The sequence below is a fragment of the Neophocaena asiaeorientalis genome, unplaced genomic scaffold (assembly GCF_003031525.2).
Source record: "Neophocaena asiaeorientalis asiaeorientalis breed wild unplaced genomic scaffold, Neophocaena_asiaeorientalis_V1.1 scaffold105, whole genome shotgun sequence".
NCBI classification, from domain to species: Eukaryota; Metazoa; Chordata; class Mammalia; order Artiodactyla; family Phocoenidae; genus Neophocaena; species Neophocaena asiaeorientalis.
In genome coordinates this window covers 2675885-2700401 of record NW_020172162.1, presented here as the reverse complement: position 1 = coordinate 2700401, position 24517 = coordinate 2675885, and the positions used below count along the sequence as shown (strand labels likewise).

Here is a 24517-nt window from a genome sequence, read left to right as displayed (position 1 = left end):
TATATGTACGTTAGCATACAGTATTTCATTTTTCTCTTTCTGACTTACTTCACTCTGTATGACAGACTCTACCGGTCATATTTGAGATGCCTGTTTCTTCACAGCCTCACCAACACTGAGTGATGCTTTAAGGCGGTGGAAAGTGGTTTGTTTGTTTGGTCAGAAGCCTCCAAATCAAGATGTTGTCAGGGTTGTATTCCTTCTGGAGGCTCTAGGGGAGAATCCCTTTCCTTGCCCTTTCTAGTTTCCACCTTCATTTCTTGGTTTGTGGCTTCATCCTCCATCTTCAGACCCTGCTGCTTCCCTTTTATGAGGACCCTTTTGACTGCATTAGGCTCATCCAGTTAATCTGGGATAATTCCTCCATCTCAAGATCCTGAATTAACATAACTGCAAAGTCCCCTTTACCATGTAAGGTAACATTCACAGACTCTAGGGATTAAGATGTGGCTATCTTTGTGGGGGACCATTATTAACCTACCACAGGGAGATTTGTCATTCATCTGTGATAGAAAGTGCACATACCTTTCCTTATTGTCTTTTGTCTTCTATTGTTTGTGGTTCTTTTGCTTTTATTTTTTGCTATGTAGAGTTTATCCTGATAAATTGTGTGAAATGCAGAGCAGTCTTAATTTTCTTCCAGAAATCTATTCAGTTGTACCAGCACCATTTACTGAAAAGTCCAACTTTTCCCTAAAATATAGTAAATTCCTGTGTATAGTTTGATTGATTGCTGGACTTTCTGTTTCGTTCCATCATTTGTCTATCTAAAAAGTGCGCTTTTTTTTTTTAAATTACCGAGGCTTTATAATATAGTATCTGGTAGGGCTAGACATCATTAGCTCTCCTCATCTACCCTTCTTCCCCCCACCTCACCCTACACTGCTCTTCTTTTTCATGGCTTCCTGATTATTCTGGTTATTCTTCATGCTGTTTCCAATATGAACTTTAGAATCAGCTTATCTAAGTTGGGGGGGAGGGCGGAGGGGTGGTGTTAATTTTATTGGAGTAACTTTATGAGGTTGGATCTTACTATCTTTAAACATGATATGCCTTTATATTTATTTAACTTGCTTTCCTTCAGTAGTATTTTAACATTGTTTTATATCAATTTTGTACATTTCTAAGTTTATTCCCAGCTTTTAAATCTTTTTTTCATAGATAAAATGTAAGAAAAGGCCCTATTTACAATACTTTCTGATTAGTTTTTATGTATGAAAGCTATGGTTACATCTATTATGTTAATTATAAATTATATTGATTTTATATGCTGCTACCTTACTGAATTATCTTCTTGTTTTAGTAGTTTTTTGGTTGAGTTTTGTATATTGGTCTTCCCCAATATACAGTTATACTGTCTTCAAATAGTGATAGTTAAACTCTTCCTTTCTAATTTTTATACAGCTATCCTTTTCTTGCCTCTTCTATTACATTGTCAAATAGCAATGGTATTGTGTTCATCTCTTTCCTGTTCCTGATTTTAGGAAGAAGGGCTCATGTGTTTCCCCATAAAGTATTTGCTGACTTTTGGGTGATCATGCATGCTGTGCACACACACACACAAACACAGGCACCTGTCATATTAAAGAAATATACATCTGGAATGAGGGCATTTTTTTTTCCTTGTTAAAATAGTTCCTGTTTCTTCAGAAACTTCATTATTAGATTAATCTGTGATGGATGAGTTATCATAATTCAAGTATACAGTTCTTTTTTTCTATCAACTATTCATTGTCATGCAATAGTAAAAGCATTAAAGATGCAGCAAGCTTACAAAGTACTATCTTCTAAAAGAAATGGGAGGCATTTTCTTCTTTATTATTGTACTTTTGGTTATGCAGACACTTTGATGTTATAAATTTTTATATCCCCCATAAATCTGGTCAGAAATTACTTTTGATTTTGTTGATTAAGTTAAACAGCCTATAGTAGGATAGAGTACGGGGTACAAGTGGTCCAAAGTAAGATAAAAGACTACCATAAAAATGATAGATCTTAAAAAAGAAACTGGTTTATGCACTAAACATTTTGTGTTTTGGTCTAATATTAACATGACGTCTGTGTAAAATGACAAAAAGAACCAGTGTTGAATCACATTCGTTATAGTTCCAGTCATTCTGCATTATCCCAGATTGCTAAATATGTTCTTTGCATGAAGTTTGAATTACTGTATACATTTAGTGTCCTATATGACATTTTTGTCATTGGTAGAGATTTCAGTAATTAAAATGGGAAACAGGAGCTTAGGTTATTTTCCTTACCAAAACTATGTTCCTTGGAACCACATTACTGTGATGGTTTTCGTGCTCTTGTACATTGGATGTCTTAAGCTGAGTGCAGTTTAGGGGATCCTTTCTGTATAATTACAGGAAGGTCTTTCTTTCCTTCAACACTGTGATCTGACCTGTGACAAACCTGTACTATAGTATGTAAATGGCTAACAAGTCAACTGCAAACCAACTGAATGTACAAATCTTAGTGCTGGTGCTGAAATCTCTTCAGAATAGTGATCATGATCTCAAAGTTTATTTCAAAATTTGCAAGCATCAAGTGTCAGTCATAACTGAAGATGAAACACTAATGAATCCTCATGCTTTAGGTGTACTTGCTTTTTAGATTTTTTGGTTCTCTGCTATTTTTACCATACTGTTTCATTTAAATTTCCTAGACACAGGACTTCCCTGGTGGCGCAGTGGATAAGACTGCACTCCCAATTCAGGGGGCCTGGGTTGATCCCTTGTCAGGGAACTAGATCCCACATGCATGCCGCAACTAAGAGTTCACATGCCACAACTAAGGAGCCTGCATGCCACAACTAAGGAGCCCTGGAGCTGCAACCAAGGAGCCTGCCTGCCGCAACTAAGGAGCCCTTGAGCCTCAGCTAAGGAGCCCACCCACCGCAACTAAGACCCGGCACAACCAAATAAATATATTTTTTTAATATAAATATCTATATAAATAAATAAATAAAGTTATTATAAAATAAAAATAAAAAAATATAAATAAATTTCCTACACACTAACTTCGTTTGGGCCATTGAAATAAAATTTCAATATATTACATTTATAAAAAAAGAAGAAATACGCATCTGTTCCTGTTTTATTCAGTGCTTTTTTCCCATCAAGAATAGGAGTTGAGGGCCTCCCTGGTGGCGCAGTGGTTGAGAGTCCGCCTGTCGATGCAGAGGACACAGGTTCGTGCCCCGGTCTGGGAATATCCCACATGCTGTGGAGCGGCTGGGCCCGTGAGCCATGGCCGCTGAGCCTGTGCGTCCGGAGCCTGTGCTTCGCAACGGGAGAGGCCACAACAGTGAGAGGCCCGCGTACCGCAAAAGAAAGAAAGAAAGAAAGAAAGAATAGGAGTTGAATTTTGTCAAATGCATCTTTAGTATATCTGGAGAGATAATATGGTTTTTATCTAGGTTTATTAATATGATATTAACTTCACATATTTTAAAATCCATTCTCAGATTTCCAAAATTAAATGCTATCATTTATTCGCAATGTTTTATGAAGCAGTTTATGCACCGTTTCTCCCCAAGTGGCTTTTTGATTATTACACAATACTATGTTGCATATTTGTAACTGTTGCCATAAGTGAAACTCTCTTTTTGTTTAAAAGCACGTAAGATTAAGTTGAGAATTTGATCTGACCAATGGGTTGAAGATTCCCTTCAACATGGTGAAAGAGGTGGGACTAAATCTAAGATCATTTTTTAATGGTGTCTAAGTTTTCTTATTATTTTTTATTTTGTCCCCAAATAATGGTGGAAGGAGAAGGATTGTGGTATGGGTGGCAGGAAGTAAAGTGTTTGAGTTAATTAATCCTTCTGGATAGGTTCTAGTTAGTTTGAGGTTTCAAAGAAACACCGTAAAATGAGCATCATTATGTATATCGCTTCATCATTCTTGTCCTCAGAGAGCTAACTGCCTAAAGCAGAGCTGTCCACTAGGGTAGCCACCAGCTCCTTGTACCTATTGAGTACTTGAAATGTCACTAGTGATGTGCTGTAAGTGTAAAATATACACTGATTTTGAAAAGTTAGTGTAAAAAAAGAATGTAAAATATTATTAATAATTTTATATTGATTATATGTTTTATTTTATTATAGTAATACTTTAGATATATTGGGATAGATAAAATGTCATTAAGATTAATGTCACCTGTTTCTTTTTGCTTTTTTAATGTAGCTACTAGCAAATTTTTAATTGCATATGGGGCTTACATTATAATTTCATTGGACATCACTGGTCTAGAGTCAGTAGGTATGTGTATGCTTATGCTTACTTAAAGATACTACCGTGATTTTCGTAATGTAAAAAGATGAAATTAAATAAACTACAGTTATGTCTTCCCTTATCATCTTGTTTCTTCTTATGGGAATAAACTTTGATGAATAGTATGATCTAATCATACTCCATTGTAATGGGTTACCTTCTCTCTGATTTTTTCTATCTACCTGCTTATAAGAGAATGCAGTTCCTTCGCTATGCCCTTGACATTTTAACATAAGTTAAAGACAATAGGATTCTTATGTTTTGGAATACTAGCACTTAATTAAGAACTGATATGAATCTAGAAGAGAGTTAGTTTGAAGGTCTAAGTTTCTAATTTTGCCTTATAATTATATTTTAATAGAAGTTCCCTAGCTCAAAATAAAATTTGCTTCAGCATTTCTTTCATTTTTTCCCAATTACCCTAAAAAAGCAGTTCCCACCTCCTTAGTTCTCTTTAGGTAGAGGTGAGGGTCAGCATCTTTTAGTTCTGTCTTGTTGCAACAGCCTGAGTGTTTTGAATAGTTCATTTTTTAATGCTTATTCTTCAAAAACCGAAACAAATTACTCCTAAAACCTTTTTAATCTTGGCTTTTGTTGCAATTTTTAGGAAAATCATATCACAGATGATATTGGAATATTAACTTGGAAGAAGCAGACTTTTCTCTCCCATGGTGCCTTATTAGCAAAGAGCTGCCAAGCTGCAATGGAATTAGCAAAGCATGATGCTGAGGTTCAGGATATGGCATTTCAGTATGGGAAGCACATGGCCATGAGTCATAAGGTATTTGCATACCCTTTCTATTTTTTCTGTATTTAAATAGCTAAAATGATACACAAGAAACATTTTACCATTTAATGAACTGCTTTTATATCTCAAAAACTGTCTATTGAGTACATAAAATCTATCATTTGTGGTGGTTATTACATAATATAAACAGTACGATTGGTGAGTACTGTATAATTTTGATAGAAAGCTACAGCTTACTTAAACCATAGTTGTGATGTTTGTCTCTTCTTACCACCTGAAAGGGTTCTTGAAAGAACTCTTGCAATTTATTAAATAACATGTAATGTTGCCAGTCACAAAATGGAAGAATATTTGCATTTTTGTTACAGTTCCCTTATAGTTCCTATGTAAAACAAACCGTGGAAAGTTAATGAAATTTAGAAATATATGGAGCAAAGTTGAAAGCTTTAATTCCAATAACTGATTCTTTTGAATGGGCATAATGAAATATAAAATGTCTCAAGATTAGCTGTTATTTTGTTGCCTCCATGTATATGTAATTTTAAATTCCATTTAGTACATATTTCTTAGATGCCATTTAAATAGCTCATAAGAAGGGGGAAATATATACAAAAATATGTAATATCTCCAGGTGAGTTTTTATGTACTTTATTAAATCTTTGATTAATTTATTTATTATTTGATTATATGTATTAAATAAATATAATTTATGATCCTTACCTTGAACTTAAAAAGCAAAATAAAGGCTGCTGCCAAATAAAAAAGGAATATGTTAGGGGAAAACTATTTTAAAAGTTTTTTTAAGATTATTGTTAATCATATGAGCTGTTCTTTTGCTTATTAAAGGACATCTAAAAACTGAGTTCCTTAAGCTTAATTTTTCACTGTAGTAAATGGTGCTTTCTGAATATGACTAAAACATGCCAATGTATATGCATTTCACTGATTTAACTCTTTTCACTACTCCTTCTAGATAAATTCTGATCTCCAGCCTTTTATTAAAGAAAAGACCAGTGACTCCTTGACTTTTAATCTAAACTCAGCTCCTGTAGTCTTACATCAGGAATTTCTTGGAAGAGATTTGTGGATTAAGCAGATCAGAGAGGTAAAATGAAATTACTCTTATTTTAGGTACCAATAGTATTTGGTTGATTTTAAAACATAACTCATATTTTATGATGATCTAAGACTGATCAGCCATATGAAGCATATAGATCAGTCATATAAGAGCTTATTCATATAACAGGTAAAATTCTTAATTTATAATATACATTTTTGAGAGGTAAGTGTTAGTTAAAAGTTAGAGACTGCAGTACTGTGTTTTCTTATTATCTGAATTCATAGAATAGTGCAATACAAAATCTGTGCCTGTGGTAAATACTAATTAACTCAGAGTTTTTTTTTCTAAAGGCTTTCAAAAATTGGGCTATGGTAATAACATCACCCTTTAACTGACGGCAATTTCCCATATGTAGACTCTAGCACAAGCTGCAGAATTCCAGGAGTTCTGCCTGTCACTTCATTGGGTTATTTTAAAACAAACTTGGATCCTGAGTACTCAAGTTCTGAGGCATTATCAAAGGAAAAAAAAAAAAAGTATGGTTAAGTAAGAGGGGTAAAGGGACTTGGGTGAATTTTCTACTTTTTTGTGGGGGAGGGAAGGTATGGAAGATGAGAGGGAGCTTTTTTAGGTTTTTCTTAAATCCAGGAACTTTTTTGTTTTTTTTTAAATCCAGGTACAAAAAGTTCTTGCCTTTCTATCCAAAACTTCATGGAATTTATTTAACTTGGTGGTTCTAATTGATTGGGTTAATCTGAGACTGGACATGGGAAAGCAGGCACAGCTGAGGTGGAGGTAGATGGCACACTTCAAGTAGAGAGAGCCTGAGCTTTCTGCTTTTGGAAAGATAAGATTTTCCCTCTCCAACCACTCCTCCCTAATTGATCTCAAAATACTTACAGCCAGCTTAAAATCCGTTATATTCACCAGGTAGAAAATGAGAGGATTCCTTTCTGGGGAAACTGTCAAACCCAGAGGAAAAGCCCTGCAGATGTGGACTTTTGGGGCTCCCTCAGTAAACATGCCGTAACCCTGGCCAGCTGCCTTACAGTGAGGTCCACCAGTTGACAAGCCTCAGAGTATCCAAGGGCACAGAACATCCAACTGAAGTAGAATAGCTAATAAAGGACCACTGGGCATTTGAAAGCAGCCTCTGCCGTGAAAGAACAAGTCAAAATCAAACTGATTTTAAAAAAAAAAAAAAAAAGGGAACTTAGAGGAAACAGAGGCAGTGCAAGGGGGAAAAAAGATATTTCCAAATGTACTACAATCAATATATTCAGTGAGATAAGATATTAAATCCATGAAATAAGAACAGGTGATATGTAAAAAAGGACAATTCAAGAATAAGAAATCAGAATTATAAAGTATAAAAATATGAAAGCAGAATTTTTAAAAAAATTAGAAGAAGGGGCCTCCCTGGTGGTGCAGTGGTTAAGAATCTGCTTGCCAATGCAGGGGACACAGGTTCGAACCCTGGACCGGGAAGATCCCACATGCTACGGAGCAACAAAGCCAGTGCGCCACAACTGCTGAGCCTGTGCTCTAGAGCGTGTGCCACAACTACTGCAGCCCATGCACCTAGAGCCCGTGCTCTGCAACAAGAGAAGCCAGCGCAGTGAGAAGCCCATGCACCGCAACAAAGCATAGCCCCCCGCTCACTGCAACTAGAGGAAGCCGTCACGCAACAATGAAGACCTGAGACAGCGAAAAATAAATAAATAAAATAAATAAATTTATTTTTTAAAAAAATCAGAAGAATGGAAGATATTAAAAGAATCTCCCAGAAAATTGACTAAAAAGATAATAGAAAAGATAAGAAAATTAGAGGACCAATCTGAGAGATCTTATATCTATTATGAGTCCCAGAAAGAGACTTAATGAAAATGGAGGTGAAAAATTAATAAAGAATGAAAAGAAAAGAAAAATTCTAAGAAATGAAGGACGTGAAGGTGTCTCCAAATTGAAATGGCACTCTAAATTGTGAATTTTAAAAGACCTACACCAAGTGACATCATTATCAAATTTTGAAACAATGGGGATAAAGAAGAGATCTTAATACTTCCAGAAAGAAAAACCTACATACAAAGGATCAAGAATCAGCATTGTCTTAGTAGTGACACTGAAAGCTTCAAGACAATGAAGTAATAACTTCAACATTCAAAGAGAAATTGTTTCCAAATTAGAATTTTATGCCAGTCATATTATCAAGTGTGATGTTAAAGACAATTAAAGCATAAATAAAGTCTCAAAAAACTTACCTCCTAAGCATCTTCTTTTAGGGAGCTGGTGATGTATTCTATCAAGGGAATAACCAAGAAAGAAAAAGATGTGGAATTTAGGAACTAGGGCATCAGACATAGGTGTGAGATGATGGGAATTCCCAGGACAATATGAAGGGAAGAATAATAAACAACAACAAGAATGCCAACCATAAGAGAACTTACTTTGTGCCAACCACTGTTCTAATGAGAAACCTGAAGCAGAGAGAGATTAACTTGAGCACAGTCACACAGCACTGGTAAGTGGTAGAGCCAGGATGCAAACCCAGGCAGCCTGGCTACAGGGCCCACATCTGTAAGTACAATAGCTTGCTACATTGTCTCTCACCCATGCAAGTCCTAGGCTGATGGCTCTGCATCCAGGCTCAATTGGGATAAGAGGACAGAGATCTCCAGAAGTAATATCTCCAAGGAAACAATGGAACTGATGATCCCCTAACGTACTTGGCCATATTGAGAATTTAGGGACAAATTAATAACAGGAACATAGAAAGTACCAGTTAAGAGTAAGAGTACCAGTTACCACTGCTGCATAACAAATTACCCCAAAACTTAGCTGCTTAAAATAATCATTTTATTATGTTCATGGATTCTGTGGGTCAGGAATTTGGACAATGCACAGAAGGGATGACTGCTCCATGATGTCTGGGGCCTCAGCTGGAAAGACCCAGAGGCTAGAGGTGATTCAGTGATGCTGGGGACTGGAATCATTTGGAATCTCCACTCACACCTGGCACCTAGGCTGGGCTGTCAAGAAGACCAGGCTTCTTAACATCCAGAGTATTCACACATGGCTCCTCCACTTGGCTTGGCTTCCTCACAGCATGGCAGCCTCAGAGTAGTCAGACTTCTTTCTTGCCAACTCAGAACTCCAAACACAAGTGTTCCTTCCAGCAAACAAGGCAGAGGCTGCATCTTCTTTTATGACCAGCCTCTGAAATCACCCGCCATTTTCATGATCTCCTATCAAAATAGTCACAAGCCCACCCAGAATCAAGGGGAGGGGCTGTATACCTCACCTACCACTGGGAACAATTTCAGAGAATTTGGGGCCCACGTTTTTAAGCAGCCACATTAGACATATGATACGAAATGAGGCAGTTCTTAGCTGTAGTGAATAAATTTTTAATGTATAAGAAAGAAAATGTAATCATAATACTTAACATGGCTTAGAGGATAATATTTATATAGCATAAAAATGTAAATACCAAATACTGATTTAAACCAAAAAGTATAATCACTGGGGAGAGGGTAGGGGAAAGGAATGTTTTTGGTCACGTAAGAAATGTAATTATTCCTTTTATCATAGGATCAATAGATAATGTCTTAAAATTTAAAAATCAAGAAAACAGTATTTGAAGATAAACAGAAGAAACAGCTAAAGTGAGGGAAATGAGACAGACAAAGTCTGGAGAGTGCTAGGATATTTTGTTAGAAGTCTTGTGTTATTAGACTCTTTAAATACTATACATAATTTAAACCTTTGGTTTAAAAGTTTATATACTTTGCTATAATAATTGCACTTCTAGTAACGTATCCCAAGAAAAATAACAGAGATGTGGGCAAATATTTACATATTAAAATATGTAGTAAAATACTAATTATAAAAGGAAGAAAATGAAAATTGATCCATTTGAAAATAGAAAAAAGTTAAATGAAGTATAGTACTATAAAATATTACACAACTGTTGAATATTGTATTATGAGCATTGTATTTGTGTGTTTTTTGACAGCTGAACCAAAAATGTATATACAGATGGTGTTAGTGGCTCTAATTGGATTACGTTAGAATACATTGCAGATACACATTTTGGTTGAAAAGATCCAGCTAAATACGTTAAATGAAAGCTGTCAGGGCTTCCCTGGTGGCGCAGTGGTTGAGAATCTGCCTGCCAATGAAGGGGACACGGGTTCGAGCCCTGGTCTGGGAAGATCCCACATGCCGCGGAGCAACTGGGCCCATGAGCCACAACTACTGAGCCTGTGCATCTGGAGCCTGTGCTCCGCAACAAGAGAGCCCATGACAGTGAGAGGCCCGTGCACCGCAATGAAGAGTGGCCTCTGCTCACCACAACTAGAGAAAGCCCTCACAGAGAAACGAAGACCCAACACAGCCAAAAATTAATTAATTAATTTTTTTAAAAAAGAAAGCTATCAAGTCTTTGTTGGCTATTCACATATATACATATATATGTGTGTGTGTGTGTTAGTGTGTGTGTGTATATATATATATATATATATATATATATGAGCAGCATAGATATGAATTTTAAAGAAGCTTCACAGAAAAGGAACATATTTAACTCTTAGTGTCTTTGCAAGCATGCAAAGTTGTAAATATAGACTACATGAGAGTCCAGGATTTCCTAAACAACTGGTGAAATATTCCCAAATCATTATCTTCAATTTGATTTTCAGTTCAAAGGGATATCCTTTCCAAACAGCCTATGCCTTAGGCATTATCTCCAGTAAATTAAATAGATCTTGTCCAGAGGTCAGTAAACTGCCAAGATGACACCCATGAGCAGACGAGGTTACATCCTCCAACCTAGGTCCCCTGTGATCATCTCTAAATCCTCATCCTTCAGGAAGAACTGGCAGTTTATTGCCCACCTCTCAAGGCCCCACCAGACTGCTGTGATTTGCTCCATGGACTTCGGGCCCTTCTCCTTATATCTACATGTCTGAGTCATGAACAGGGTCACAGAAGAAGAGAAGGTGAATTTGTCTGAAGCAAATAAGAAATTTAAGAAATCAGTTTCTGTCATGCAGGGGGCAACATTTTTCAGATTAAAGACTCCTTACTTGAGTTTATTTTAATTTTCTAAATTTTATTCATGTTCATATAAAGCTCTCTATAATAATGATCTTGTTCTGTGAACACTGCCTAGTCAGGGTTAGGGAACACAATTTGCATAACACTTGAGAGGGACATTCTATCCTGAATCTCAAGGGGGCTGCTTATTAATCCTGAAATTAGTTCTAGTGCTCTCTTTCCAACTTTCTGTGATATTTTTCTCCTCTGCATTTTTGTAAACCTTTCTTCTCCCAGGTTTTGAATTTTATTGTAAGATCCTTAAGGATCGTAGTGAATTTACCTTTGAATTACCAATAGTCCTGTATAGTAACTTACTTGGAATAGTCATCTAATTAGTATTTGTCAGAAAGTGTGTGTGGTGTGGTCCTCGGGGGACAAAACTGGTGGCAACCTGTTTTGTTAAATAGAAAGAATCAAGTTGGTATAGCAGAAATGGTCCATAGAGGACCAGGATTTGGAAGACCTGGATTCCAGTTTGGGCTCTGCTAGCATCTGTTTACCTTGGTCACATTCTTTAACATCCTTTCTATTATTTTTTTTGCAAAATGATGGCATTGAACTAGATCCTTTCTAAGGTCCCTTTCAGCTCTCAAATAAATCTAAGAAATTTCTTTAAATAATCTCTTAGGCAAGAGATGCATTATAAGAAAATATTTATCTCTGTTAGAAGCTAAATACTGTCTTTGACGCTTAGAAATAGAAAAGTCTTGCTCCCAATGACGGAAGACAACTATGATTTGCTATTATCACATGTAAAATTATAGACAGGTTTGTGTCCCATCTCCCTTTTGATTTCCTGCTTAGGGAGAGTGAGAATTAATGACCGGAAAGGAAGGGAAGAGGGGATCACATACCCTTAGCGCCCATTCAACATCACTGCGAAGCCAAGAAGCACAGCACCTCTGGAATTTTTCATATCAGGCCCTGCTACCCCCTCCAACTTCCCCGTCCTCCCCAAATCTTAAGATCGGATAGCTGTCTTCCATCGCACCCTCAGGTGTACACACACTATGCACTTCCGTAAGAGGCAGTTTAGAGCACCAGGCCAGACCAGAAACAGATGAGAAGTATTTGTTAAGCAATGTCTCCATACTAAATTCTACAGATCCCTTCCTACCTCAATTTTAAATTTAAATTTATAGCTGCTGAAAAATAATGATCGGGTTAAAAATACTGATAGTGAATGGGTGATTCACCCTAGGGAGGTGAAGTCATTACTCAGCTATCATTTTGATTCCGAATAAAAGAAGGTAGAATCCTTCAGAGAACCACAGAGCTCTGACTCTCTCAGGGAGTCCAGGGGCTATTGCAGGTCAGCAAACTTTATTTTTAATGATCCTTCTAGTTTTCTGCTGCCATTATAAGTCACCTGAAGAAATAAGAATTATGATTATTTTTTTCTTGGCTATTTCTGAAAGTATTGAAATGTCACTTAGGCTTGTGACATTCTGACACTGTCATAACCATCCATAAAATACCTTAAGTGAACTACATATTACCAGTGCTAAACTATAACTCAGTTGTCCCTAGATATCCTACTTTTCCTTCTTATTCAAAAAGTGAAGCAAAAATTGCTAGGCAAGGCTGATGTGCGTGAATATAACACATATATATTCTTAAACAGAAGAGAAAGTGCACGTTCAGAGAGTCCTCGTGAATGCCACATGATATTTTTCTAATTATTTAAGTTATTTTGAGTTGTTTCAAAAGGAATAATACTGACAACATCCTCTACCATAGAGGGTGTAGAGTGTGGGCATTTGAAAGGACTATATGAGACCACAAAGACTATGAAATGGCTCTAACTATCTCCTAAGTTAAAATATTTCTTAAGGTTTTCTGAGCACTTAAGGAAACAAAGTGTTTGACTGTAGGAGATACAGCAGTAAATCGCCTGATGGTTGTCTTGGCCTTGTTAAGAGAAGCACACAAATATAAGGAATACTGTAATCGATGCCAGTGGGGCAGCTCAGAGGAAAAAGAGTTTGAATCCAGTTGGAAAAGTCAACAAAGGGTTTGTGAAGTAAGTGATATCTGAGATAGTCCTTGAAGAAGATCTTGACAACAAAGATGGGAATAAGGGCTTCCTACACAACAGAAACCATGAAAAAGGGCTGCAGATGGGCAAGCATGCAGTGTATTCAAAGAAAAAAGAAGTATTATGGTTTGGATGGAAGATGAAAAACATGGGGCATATAGGGATAGATGAAGAATTGCCAAAATAGTACATAATGACTATACTTAAAGACTTTGGTTCAAACAAAAACATGTATAGCAATATTTACAAAAGCCAAAAAGTGGAAACGACCCAGTGTCCGTCAAATGATGAATGGATAAACAAAATATGGTATATCCATGCAATGGATTATTATCCAGCCATAAAAAGGAATGAAGTATTGATACATGTTACAATGTGACAAGAATGTTCTGGAACTAGATAGTGGTGATGGTTGCACAACACTGTGAATGTATTAGATGTCACTGAGTAACATAAATTCACATTTATGTTATGTGAATTTTACCTCAATTTTAAAAAAAGGATTTTGGGATGTTTGTCTTTAGAAAATGAACTTGATTCAGAAGTCATGGAGCAGAAATTGAAGTTTCTGAGTCAGGTATTGTCGAGGTTTGAAATGTGTTTTAGAGAGGTATACCTAACTACGTTATATAGAATCAGAAGAACAAGGAGATACTATAGAAAAGGAGATCAGTCAGGAGGTTGTGAGGAATCTGTTCATAAGTGCAGGGAAAAAGTCCTAATCAGAGTATTGGCCATGAGAAGGTAAGGAGGTTAGGTATAAAATTCACTTCAGAGAGAAAATATATAGGACCTGAAAACTGATATGATAGGGAGAACCTGGCAGATGTCTACTGGGGAGGGGTGGTCAGAGGCCAAAACGAGGATTTTGAACTTGGATAACAGAAAGAATTGTGCCATAAATAAAAACAGGAAAGTGAAGTGGGAACATTGGTACAAGTTTGGTTTTTGACATGGTGGCTTGAGATACACCGTCAGGGTTGGTGGACATCACCTTGGGACCTGGCCACAGGAGGAAACAGCTCAGTTCTCCTGTCAGCCTCATTTCCTTGCTCATGGCTTTCTGAGATCTGGGTAGATTTTTTTTTCTTAGTCAAACTGTAATTTTATATTTCACGTCTCTTCTGGATTCCAAGAGTGCATAGTAAGGAAAATGGATTATAAGTGATAACAAGACTTCTGCTTGAGGGAAAAAATCGGGGCTGGAGGAATCAGACTCCCTGACTTCAGACTATACTACAAAGCCACAGTAATCAAGACAATATGGTACTGGCACAAAAACAGAAATATACATCAATGGAACAGGATAGAAAGCCCAGAGATAAACCCACGCACCTTTGGTCACCTTATTTTTGATAAAGGAGGCAAGAATATACAATGGAGAAAAAAAGCCTGTGAAAAATGGTACAGATGAACTGGTTTGCAGGGCAGAAATAGAGACACAGATGTAGAGAACAAATGTATGGACACCAAGAGGGGAAAGTGGTGGGGGAGGGTGGTACTGGTGGGATGAATTGAGAGATTGAGACTGACATATATACACTAATATGTATAAAATAGATAACTAATAAGAACCTGCTGTACAAAAAAATAAATAAAATTAAAAAGAAAAGTGATAACAGGACTTCTGAACAGAGAGAGATTTATCATGTAAATGATAAAAGCCCCCTCCCCTTTTTTTAATGGGTTACCATAGCCTTCTGCATCTGTCTATTTCTTCCTCTTCTCGCATCAAACCAAAGGAAGAGAATATGAGAAAGTTAATTCCATGGAGATTGAAATTTGCCTCCAAAAATTAGCTTTCCCCGGTGAAGGAGATGGTAAAATCAGGTACCCAAGTTCTGAAGGGTGTTCACTTCCTTGCAGATGCCTTCTGTGCTCTCTTATTAATAGGTAAGAATGCTCAAGATAGCAAAGAAAAGGCTTGCCCTGTTCCTTTATATTCTGATACCTTTCCAGCTCCGTAACTGGAGAGCCCAGCAAGGATTGCTTCTCCTCCCAAACCAAACTTAGCTAGCTGGCTGCTTCAACTTGGGGGCTAGCAGATCTAGTAGATATCTGATTTGTGACCTTTTAAAATCCTCATACACTATACCCAAACAATTTTGGGATGTGTCCTTTCTCTGTTCCTCTGTCCACCAACAAATCTTACATATATATACTAAACTCCACCTCTTAATACCAATGCAAATGCAAGGAGAGTTTGTTTTCAGTAAGACATGTTTCCTCTAAAGAAATTGATGATATTTCTTCCAGTGCCAAGGCAGACCTTTAAAATATCATTTTTTTAATATCATTATTTTTGTAGCCACCAATATAATATTTTACTCAAACAAGAATCATTAGTGAATAATTGGTTAAAACAATTAGATGAATTGTTAGTAGGGAACTGAATATTCACAGGGACTCAAAGCACCCTACAGATTACTTATTGAAGACAAAGGGAGGAAGCGAACAAACTTAGTCTCACCAGTAACGAGACAACTGATATTGTATGACTCCTGATGTAATGGAGAAGTGTTCAGCATCATCTCTGTAGGAGTCTTTTCAAAAATATTTTAACCTGAATCTAATCATGTGAAAACAATTAGACAAGTCCAGGAGAAGGGACATTCTGCGGGGCAACTGACATGGATTCTTTTAAAAAATGCCATATTATAAAAGAAAAGGTGGTGGTGTGGAGAATGTTGTAGATTAGAAGAGATTAAAAAGCCCTGACATCCAAAGGGAATGTGTGATTTTTAATTTGATCTTGGATTGGGATAAACATAGCTCTAAAGGACGCTACTGGTTGGACCAGAAATTTTGAATACAGACATTATCTTAAATACTATAGTAAACGTTAAACTTGTTGGATGTGGTCATGGGTTTGTAGTTATGTAGGAGAACACCATTGTTCTTAGGAGATAAATGCTGACATATTTAGGGATGAGATATCATTATGTTTATAATTTACTCTCATATAGTCAGCAAATGATCATCTAGAGAGAAAGCAAAGATGACAAAATATTAGCAACTAATTAATCTAGTTGGAGGGCAAATGGGTGTTCATTATGTTCTTTCAACTAAAAAATTGGAAAGAAAGATAGTTTTTCTTGAAGGCTGAAGAAGAGAATCTTATTTTTTAAATTGTTATTCTAAAATATAGCTGGTAGCATTGGGGAAGAATAACATGATAAGAAGAGATGATCAGTCTCTAGAAAATTTCTGCACTCCCTGCTGTGGAATATTAGTTTTCTGCTTTTAGAAGAAGGTTTTTCCATATCCAGTTTTCAAGTCCAGATAGCAGTAGTTAGAAATTGGAAGCAGTTCATTTATGTCATCCAATCCTTCTTTGTTACCTGACTTATAAAAAAGCATTTGTTTCTTAAAGTAAAAGACCACATTGTACATCCATTACTTACCAACAGAGAATCTATCTGCCTTTGGTCTGCAGAGACTGGTATATAAACCTTTGGAATTAATCCCTCTATGCATCCTCTCAATCAGAGCACTGGCTTTGTTTGCTTTGGTGTAGAATATTGTTTTACAACGCTCACTGTAGCTGTCAGAGGAGGCCTTCAATGTCATGAGCACTGGCACACTAGCTTGTCTATTTTCACATTTTTTTAAGATAAAACAAGGTTCGAACCACACATTCTCTGTGAACTGCTAAAGACTGGGAAAAATTACTTTCTTTTCTCATGACCTGGATTGACAAGAAGCACACCTACAGGAGGCAAAAGATGAGTGAATCCCTTTTAAAGACCCAAGTAATGAAGTCCTCAGGGAATCGCCGTGTGTGGCAGAATTTACAGTGGTTTCTGGAGACGAACAGTGTGGCAGGAAGAGGTTCAGGACTGCCGGCTATTGAAATACAGTCTGCATTTATTTTATATCAGCCTATTTTGGGCCCCAGTGAGGAAGTTATTTTAATATCTTGCTCTGCTAGAAATATACATGGTAAGTGGTAGATGTCAGAAAAAGAGGGTAAAGTTACTCCATTCTCCTTGAGACTTACGGAGCTTATATAGTTGTTCTCTTTGAAATAAACACTGATGCATACAGAGCATAAATTGAAAAGGATGTTAGACATAGTCCACACCAGTGATCCTCAGAATTCAGGGCTAGAATATTAAGGATCTGCATTTTTAATAGGCTACCCAGGTGATTCTTATACAGCCAGCCCAGCATTTGGGGATGCCTTTTCTGACCCAGTACTCTTACTTTACAGATAAGAAAATGAAGACCCACGTAAAAATGTAAAATTAATTGAGGTATTAACCTATCATGGGCTAGAAACCATATTTTCTGGCTCCCAGCATATCCATTTCCTAGGAGGTCACAGTGCCTCTTAAAGTGGTCATAGTTAAGAGCTTAGGCTACCTGTTTCCCTCCGTAGCAGGGCCTACTTACCACCTGAGGCTTGGGGGAGTACATTTGAAATCTGAGGTCTCCTGCCCTCCAGTCAGGCTCTTTTCTCTTCAATACACTGATACCAAGATTGAGGCACTCAATTACTCTAAACCGCTGCATCTGTGAGAAGGCTGGTAGATGATTCTTTTGTTCTATCCTTTTGTTGTTTGAGTTTAATGAATTCTTAGAATTTATTTTCTATAGATTCCCTTCTTCAGTCTACTTCTAAATAGAAGTTGAGTAATAAAGTCAAAATATGGTACTGTTCAATACGAGTAAAAATTATTTGTAAGGCACCAGGTAGTGGCTCCACATCAACTGCATACTGACTGAATCTAAACACCCAGCTTTCTTAGAACTAGGAGAGAGTAACAGGAACTTTGCTTTGTAAGTTTCCTGAATAAATGGTACATAACCAACACTTATTAAGAAAAAGCATTTATCCATTCATTCACCAGATATTGACCATCTACTATCTACAAGCACTGATCTAGACATGGAATACTGTTATGATCAGGAGAGAAAATGTCCATACCCTCATGGAGCTTAAGTTCTAGAGGGAGATTGTATGTATTGTATGTATGAAAACAAGACTATGCAACCCCCAGAGGAAGATTTTTATTTGTTCTGTTCCTGGCTGTGTCTCCAGTGCCCGAGCAATACCTAACACATAGTAGGTGCACAATGGACAATTACTGAGTGAATGAGCACCATCAGATGAAATAGAAACTATAGCCCCTCCCAAATTAACTTTTTTACAAAAAGAAATAGAATTTGGTAATGGTCAATGAGAAATATTACTTACGTAGGGGATTAATCATTTACATTTGTTTCTAATTTGCTGTATTTTGTAAACTCTAAAAGCTTTTTGTGAAAAAATTTTTATATCAGTGTGTACTTTCAGGCTTGCGTCTGGCATACATAGATACTAACTCACATAACAGCTGGAAATATATATTATATACCTATAAAGATCTAAATATTTATAGTATTTTGTTTTATAAAATAAATTATACTTTTATGTACAAGCTAAAGCAGTCAAGGGTGAAATGGTTTCACAGGACTGGAATGTTTGTTGTGATAAAATAAAAAGGACATTCAGGTGAGCAGCATATCAACAGTTACAACCTATTCGGGTGGTAATGGCCGTGGTAATCGTGCTGTCATTTTATGTAGGCTTCTAGTCTCAGCTTTCAACACGTTTAAGAGCTGGACTTCCCTGGTGGCGCAGTGGTTGAGAGTCCGCCTGCCGATGCAGAGGACGCGGCTTCTTGCCCCGGTCCGGGAAGAACCCCCATGCCGCAGAGCGGCTGGGCCCGTGAGAGCTGATGTTGAACAAATAGGGATTTACATACATGGCGTTTCTTTGCCGTCATCCCCGGCAAAGTATATCTCCACTGGGTGAAAGGGGGTGGCCAAGCTAGTAATACAAAATAAAGTGAGAAAAATAAATAAATACATAAATAAAAAATAAAGTGAGAAGGTTTGAAAACAGCTTGTGATTCTGTAAAAATATTGAATCACTATATTGTACACCTGAAACTAAAATAATATTTTAAATCAACTATACTTCAATTTTTTAAAAAAGGAAAATAGCTTGTAACTGATTAAGCACAAGTACTTCAAAATAATAGAATTCTCTAAGATGATTAGTTTATAAACAAGGTATGTGATGAGACTACTCTAGATGTCCTTATCTGTAAACAGCATTATTAGTTACTGTTACTACCTGAAAAAACTGATTTTTTTTCCTGAGACAATTGGGGAAATGGCTCAATACGTCCAAAAGGAAAAGTCCACCTACATCATTGTAAATTATAGTTTCTCTGCACTTTACACTGCAACCTCAAGATATGAAAGGTACTCAACTTTCTAACTTTCAACAGATACCACTTTCAACACTTCTACCATGTCCTTTGTGTTAAACACTGTAAGGTGAGGATGTTGAAAGTGCAAGAATGAAGAAGAGGTGGTTAGAACAGAAACAAGACTGAAAGTAGTGAGGAAATGGCAGATGTGTTTCAGGAATGAGTTGTTTGACAGTAGGAATAATTCCACAGGGCTCCTAGTTTGTGCGTCATTGGAAAAGTGCTGTGCCTGGGCAACCCATGCTGATCAGCAAGAGACAGGGAAAGGATGAACAATTGAAAAGGTGGAAAACTGGTGACCACAGGATCAGCCTCCATGTCAGATATCCCTTAACCTAAAATGAATTCGAGAGACAGCTGAGAGTTTGAGAACTTAAAGACTAAGCATATTGTGAAATGCTGCTGCTGAAATTTTGGTCACAAGCCATGGATTATTCATGAGATCAAGGCCAATTCATATTTGCACAATATGAAAGTGAGTAGCTAGGTCATGCCAATTCATATTTGCACAATATGAAAGTGAGTAGCTAGGTCATGCCAATTCATATTTGCACAATATGAAAGTGAGTAGCTAGGTCATGAGTGCACTATGCAGACGTGCTCAGGGGCTCCACACTGCACCTGCAGAAGTTATAGTGTGGGGAGAGAGATTTCAGTGTAGACAAAACTGTTTTATCTTGGGAAAAGATGTCCATAGACAAACAAACAAGTAAATATGAAATCTCTGAGCAGAGAGAAGAATGAGCCTGGTTTTAAAATACCTGCAAGAACCGATTCTCATTCCTGTTGGTATATTGCATCTCAGGACTAATTCAAACCCTTCTTAGTTCACTGAAACTCCTAGATCCCCAAAACATCTTTGAAGAGCAGATTGAAAACCACGAATTCTTTTTTATAGTATATTGGTTGCAGAGGCCTTTTGGTTCACTGCAAGTGTACAAGTCACAGTTTTAACTGAGTCGTTTGTGATAGTGCCAACAGCTATACATGAGCAATGTCTTATTAGAAGTTGCTTTTTATGAAAACAAGAAACACAAAATGCAGGCATCTTTTGGATAAATTTTTAAAAGATTATAAAGAAGCGAGAAGAGTCAGGATTAATGTTATAAAGATCTCATTTTCTCTCCTGAAAGTAATCTACCCACATTAATTATCTGTATAGTGTCATTTTGGATTCAGGAACAAAATGGTCTCAAGACCTAGCCTGTTCATAAGTTGAAGGGCTCTTGCTCTGTGCAGAGGTGGCAGGAAAAGTTTGTTCTGAAGTCCACAAAAAATGAGCTTACCTACCAGCAAATACTAACACATTGGTTGTCTCTATTATGTTCAGATTTGATACATACACTTTTGAGTATATGTTTTCATTTTAAGTTGTTCTTTAATAACTAAAAATAATTTAAAATAAAATGTGACCTCATACAGGATGTCTCCTACCTCCAGCTTTCTTCCCTTTCCTCATCCCTGGTGACAGTGGGATGGAGGTGGGTGTCTTTTGGCATGATACAACATATTAAAAATTATGCCAAAACAAGTGGAAAACTTGACCCCATAGATTACTAATTGTAGAGAAGGAAATATGTCATTACAGTGGAACCATCTGATAGTCACCACTTTAACCAAGTGATCAAATTTATAGCATTACTAAGAGTAGGACAGTCTGACATTTGGTGCCTTCCACATTGATGCAATATGAAGTATATAATATTCCGTGTAAAATATTCTTGCCAAAAATGTTTAACCTAAACCTAAGCAAGCTTCTTCAAACCCAACTTTCAGTTTGTAAGCACACAGAGACAAGTTAAATGGCACAATGAAGAAATAATATGACAAATCCAGAAAGAGACATTTTATATGACAGCTGCCCTGGTCTCCTCAAAAAGTCAATTATTTTAAAAGTTAATGATTTTTATTTTCATTTCTTAAAAAACGGGGAGGGGCTAGTCTAGATTTAAAAGGCGAAACAGAGACATAAAAACCAAGTGCAATGTGTGAATCTTGATTAATTCTAGTTTGAGAAAAAAAGCTAAAATAAAATATATTCTTGGGACAGCAGGAGAAATTTGAACATGGGTTGTATGTCAGATGAAATGGCATTATTGTTAGTTTTTTTAATTTGTAAGTGATCGTGTATGAGATGTCCTATGCTTATGAGTTGTGTGCTGAAGCACGAAGGGGTGAGAGGTCATGGTGTCTGCCACTGTCAAACCTAGAGTGTATATGTGTGCTTGTGGTACTGTTCTTACAACTCTTCAATATGTTTGAGAGTTTTATTTATATGTATACACATACATGTATATATATCACTATATACATATATACAGACAGAGAAGGGGAGAGGTGAGGGGGGAGAGAGTTGACATTCTTTGAGAAGCAAAAGTTATAGAAATACTAAATGATTTTTAAAGAGCTAATTAATTTCCCCCTCTTTTCTGTTTTAGGCTCAACGGAAAGGAAGATTAGACTATGCTAAGGTAGGTAGATTTTGTACCTTCTACACAGTTTTATACATTTCAATTTGATGCTTGGTTTTTGTTTATATTTGAAAGGTCAAAAGAGAGTCATCACATTCAAAGCTGATTAGCAGGTAAAATAGGATTCATTTAATGATAAGCTTATTTACTGAATGCCTGCGTCATTCCAGACACTGTTAGGTGTTGGAAATACAAGAGTGAACCAGATCAACTCTTTCTTTCATGACATTTACAAGCTAGTGGGGGAGATGGGTAACTAATAAACAACTAAATGGATGCATAATATAACGTCAAATGGTGGTAAGTGTTGTGAAGAAAAACTGGGTAAGCACCAACCATTGCTGGAAAGATGCCTTTGGACTATGGAAAACAGCTTTTAGCATCATCAGCTAATACCTGGGAAGCACCATTCAGGGCAGATTTGGATTTCTAAAGGCAGTATTTTTCATATCACCTGTGGGGCTTTTGAAGACATACATGCCTGGGTTACCACAGCATAATACCCTCTTCTACCAACGTCAAAATCCACTGGTGGGCAGAGCAGGGCGGGGGCAGAATGGAAGGGTTTGAAAAAAGGCTCCACAGATAATTCTGACACACAGCCTTGTTCAAAAACTGCTGTGGGGCTTCCCTGGTGGCGCAGTGGTTGAGAGTCCGCCTGCCGATGCAGGGGATGCAGGTTCGTGCCCCAGTCCGGGAAGATCCCACATGCCGCAGAGCGGCTGGGCCGCTGAGCCTGCGCGTCTGGAGCCTGTGCTCCGCAACGGGAGAGGCCACAACAGAGAGAGGCCCGCGTAGTGCAAAAATAAAACAAAAAAAAACTGCCGTGGGATTTCAGATTTCAGTGCACCGGTGCAAGCCTATGAACACACTTGGGTCACATTCTGTTTTCTCCTGAGGAACAAATGGAATATTTTAGCAAGTGTATGGGATGCATACACCTGCTTGGCTAAAGGAACATGCTAACCATCTGGTTTTCGCAACGGTCAAGAATAGCCAGAGTGTGAGCACACCTGCACGCCAAAGACAAGGAGGAAGAAGTGGGACCTGTAAGGGCTCTGCTTGGAGTGGGACAACCAAAACCCTCAGTGATCTCTCCAAGGCTGATCCAGAACCTTGTGCTCTCCTGACAGCCCCAGAGCGCACACCCCTGGCTCCATGCCTTTTCCTTGCCTGAAATGCAGGTCCTCCTTTTCTCTATCTCACAAACTTTTGCATTCTTCAAGGAAAATTAGATTAATAGGAGCACCTCTAAACTGAGGACTTCTATATCTGTCACTGTATCTTAGATGTCTACTTGAGCCTAATACCCAAATGGTCTCCCACAGGCAAAGAAGCTCAAAGTGTCTTAAACTGAACTCAGCATCTTGCCAACATCTCTGGACCCTTTTTTTTTAATAGACTTTTATTTTTCAGAGCAGTTTTAAGTTCACAGCAAAATTGAGCAAAAAAGTATAGAGAGTTTCCATTACCCCCTGACCCCACACAGGCACAGCCTTCCCCACTACCAGCATCCTGCTGCAGAGTGGTACCTTTGCTACAATCAGTGAACCTGCATTGATGCATTTTTATAACCCAAAGTCCATCATTGACATTAGGGTCCAGTCTTAGTGTTTTATCTCTGGTCCTTGTTACTCATTCTGTCTCCTGATGTTGGCACTGTCATCCCACCAGTCAACCGTGTGAGAAACTTAGAAGTCACTCTCAAATGCTCTTAACCCCTCCCTCACTGCTATGTTCCATGACCAAGTCACATCAGTTTTATATCCTACATTTTCTTGAATCCAGCCCCTCCTCTTGATCTCTCTTTCATTGTTCATGGTGAGTCTCCTCATCTGAACCACTAGGAAGCCTACTGACTGGTCTCTATGCCTCTCTTTTGTCCCCACAGATCCATCGCCAGCCAGAATGTCTATCTAAACCACAAATCTGGTAGTTTCACATTCCAGCTTAAAACCTTCCTTGGCTCCATGTGTCTATAAGGCAAATTCAGAGCTTGCTAGAGTGGCATATAAAGCACTGTGGTCTCATCCCCTGGAGGGACTCTCCAGCTTTGTCCCCTCCTACCCTGTGCTCCAGCAGCACCAAATTACATAAAACATACAGTTTCTATTCTCCGTGCCTTGACCCATGCTGTCCCCTCTGCTTGGAATGCAGCAGTGTCCCCCTTAATCTGGCTACCCCTGCCTCTTCTGTAAGGCTTAATGTAGGATCATCTCCAAGAGGAAGTCCTTCCTGGTTCTCTAGGCTGGATGAGGTGCTCCATTCTCTAACACACTGTGCATCTCTCAGTCATTGCACTTAACTCTGTTATTTTATAATGACCATTTATGAGACAGATCATAGACTGTGAGCTCTTTGAGGGCAGAGACAGTATCTTTTTTTTTTTTTTTTTGCGGTATGCGGGCCTCTCACTGCTGTGGCCTCTCCCGTTGCTGAGCAGAGCCTCCAGATGTGCAGGCTCAGCGGCCATGGCTCACGGACCCAGCCGCTCCGCGGCACGCGGGATCCTCCCAGACCAGGGCACGAACCCGCGTCCCCTGCATCGGCAGGCGGACTC

The 24517-nt window shown here is 37.8% G+C and overlaps 1 protein-coding gene across 2 annotated transcripts in view; it reads left to right on the top strand.

Annotated features, from left to right (window-relative positions):
- Window positions 1-24517, top strand: part of PDSS2 (decaprenyl diphosphate synthase subunit 2) — a 246190-nt gene that overhangs the window by 197689 nt on the left and 23984 nt on the right. For both annotated transcript variants that reach the window (XM_024755922.1, XM_024755916.1), the window contains 3 exons: window positions 4885-5058; window positions 5999-6130; window positions 21925-21957. In XM_024755922.1, coding sequence (XP_024611690.1) covers window positions 4885-5058; window positions 5999-6130; window positions 21925-21957 — 339 coding nt within the window. The remainder of the gene's footprint in view (window positions 1-4884; window positions 5059-5998; window positions 6131-21924; window positions 21958-24517) is intronic.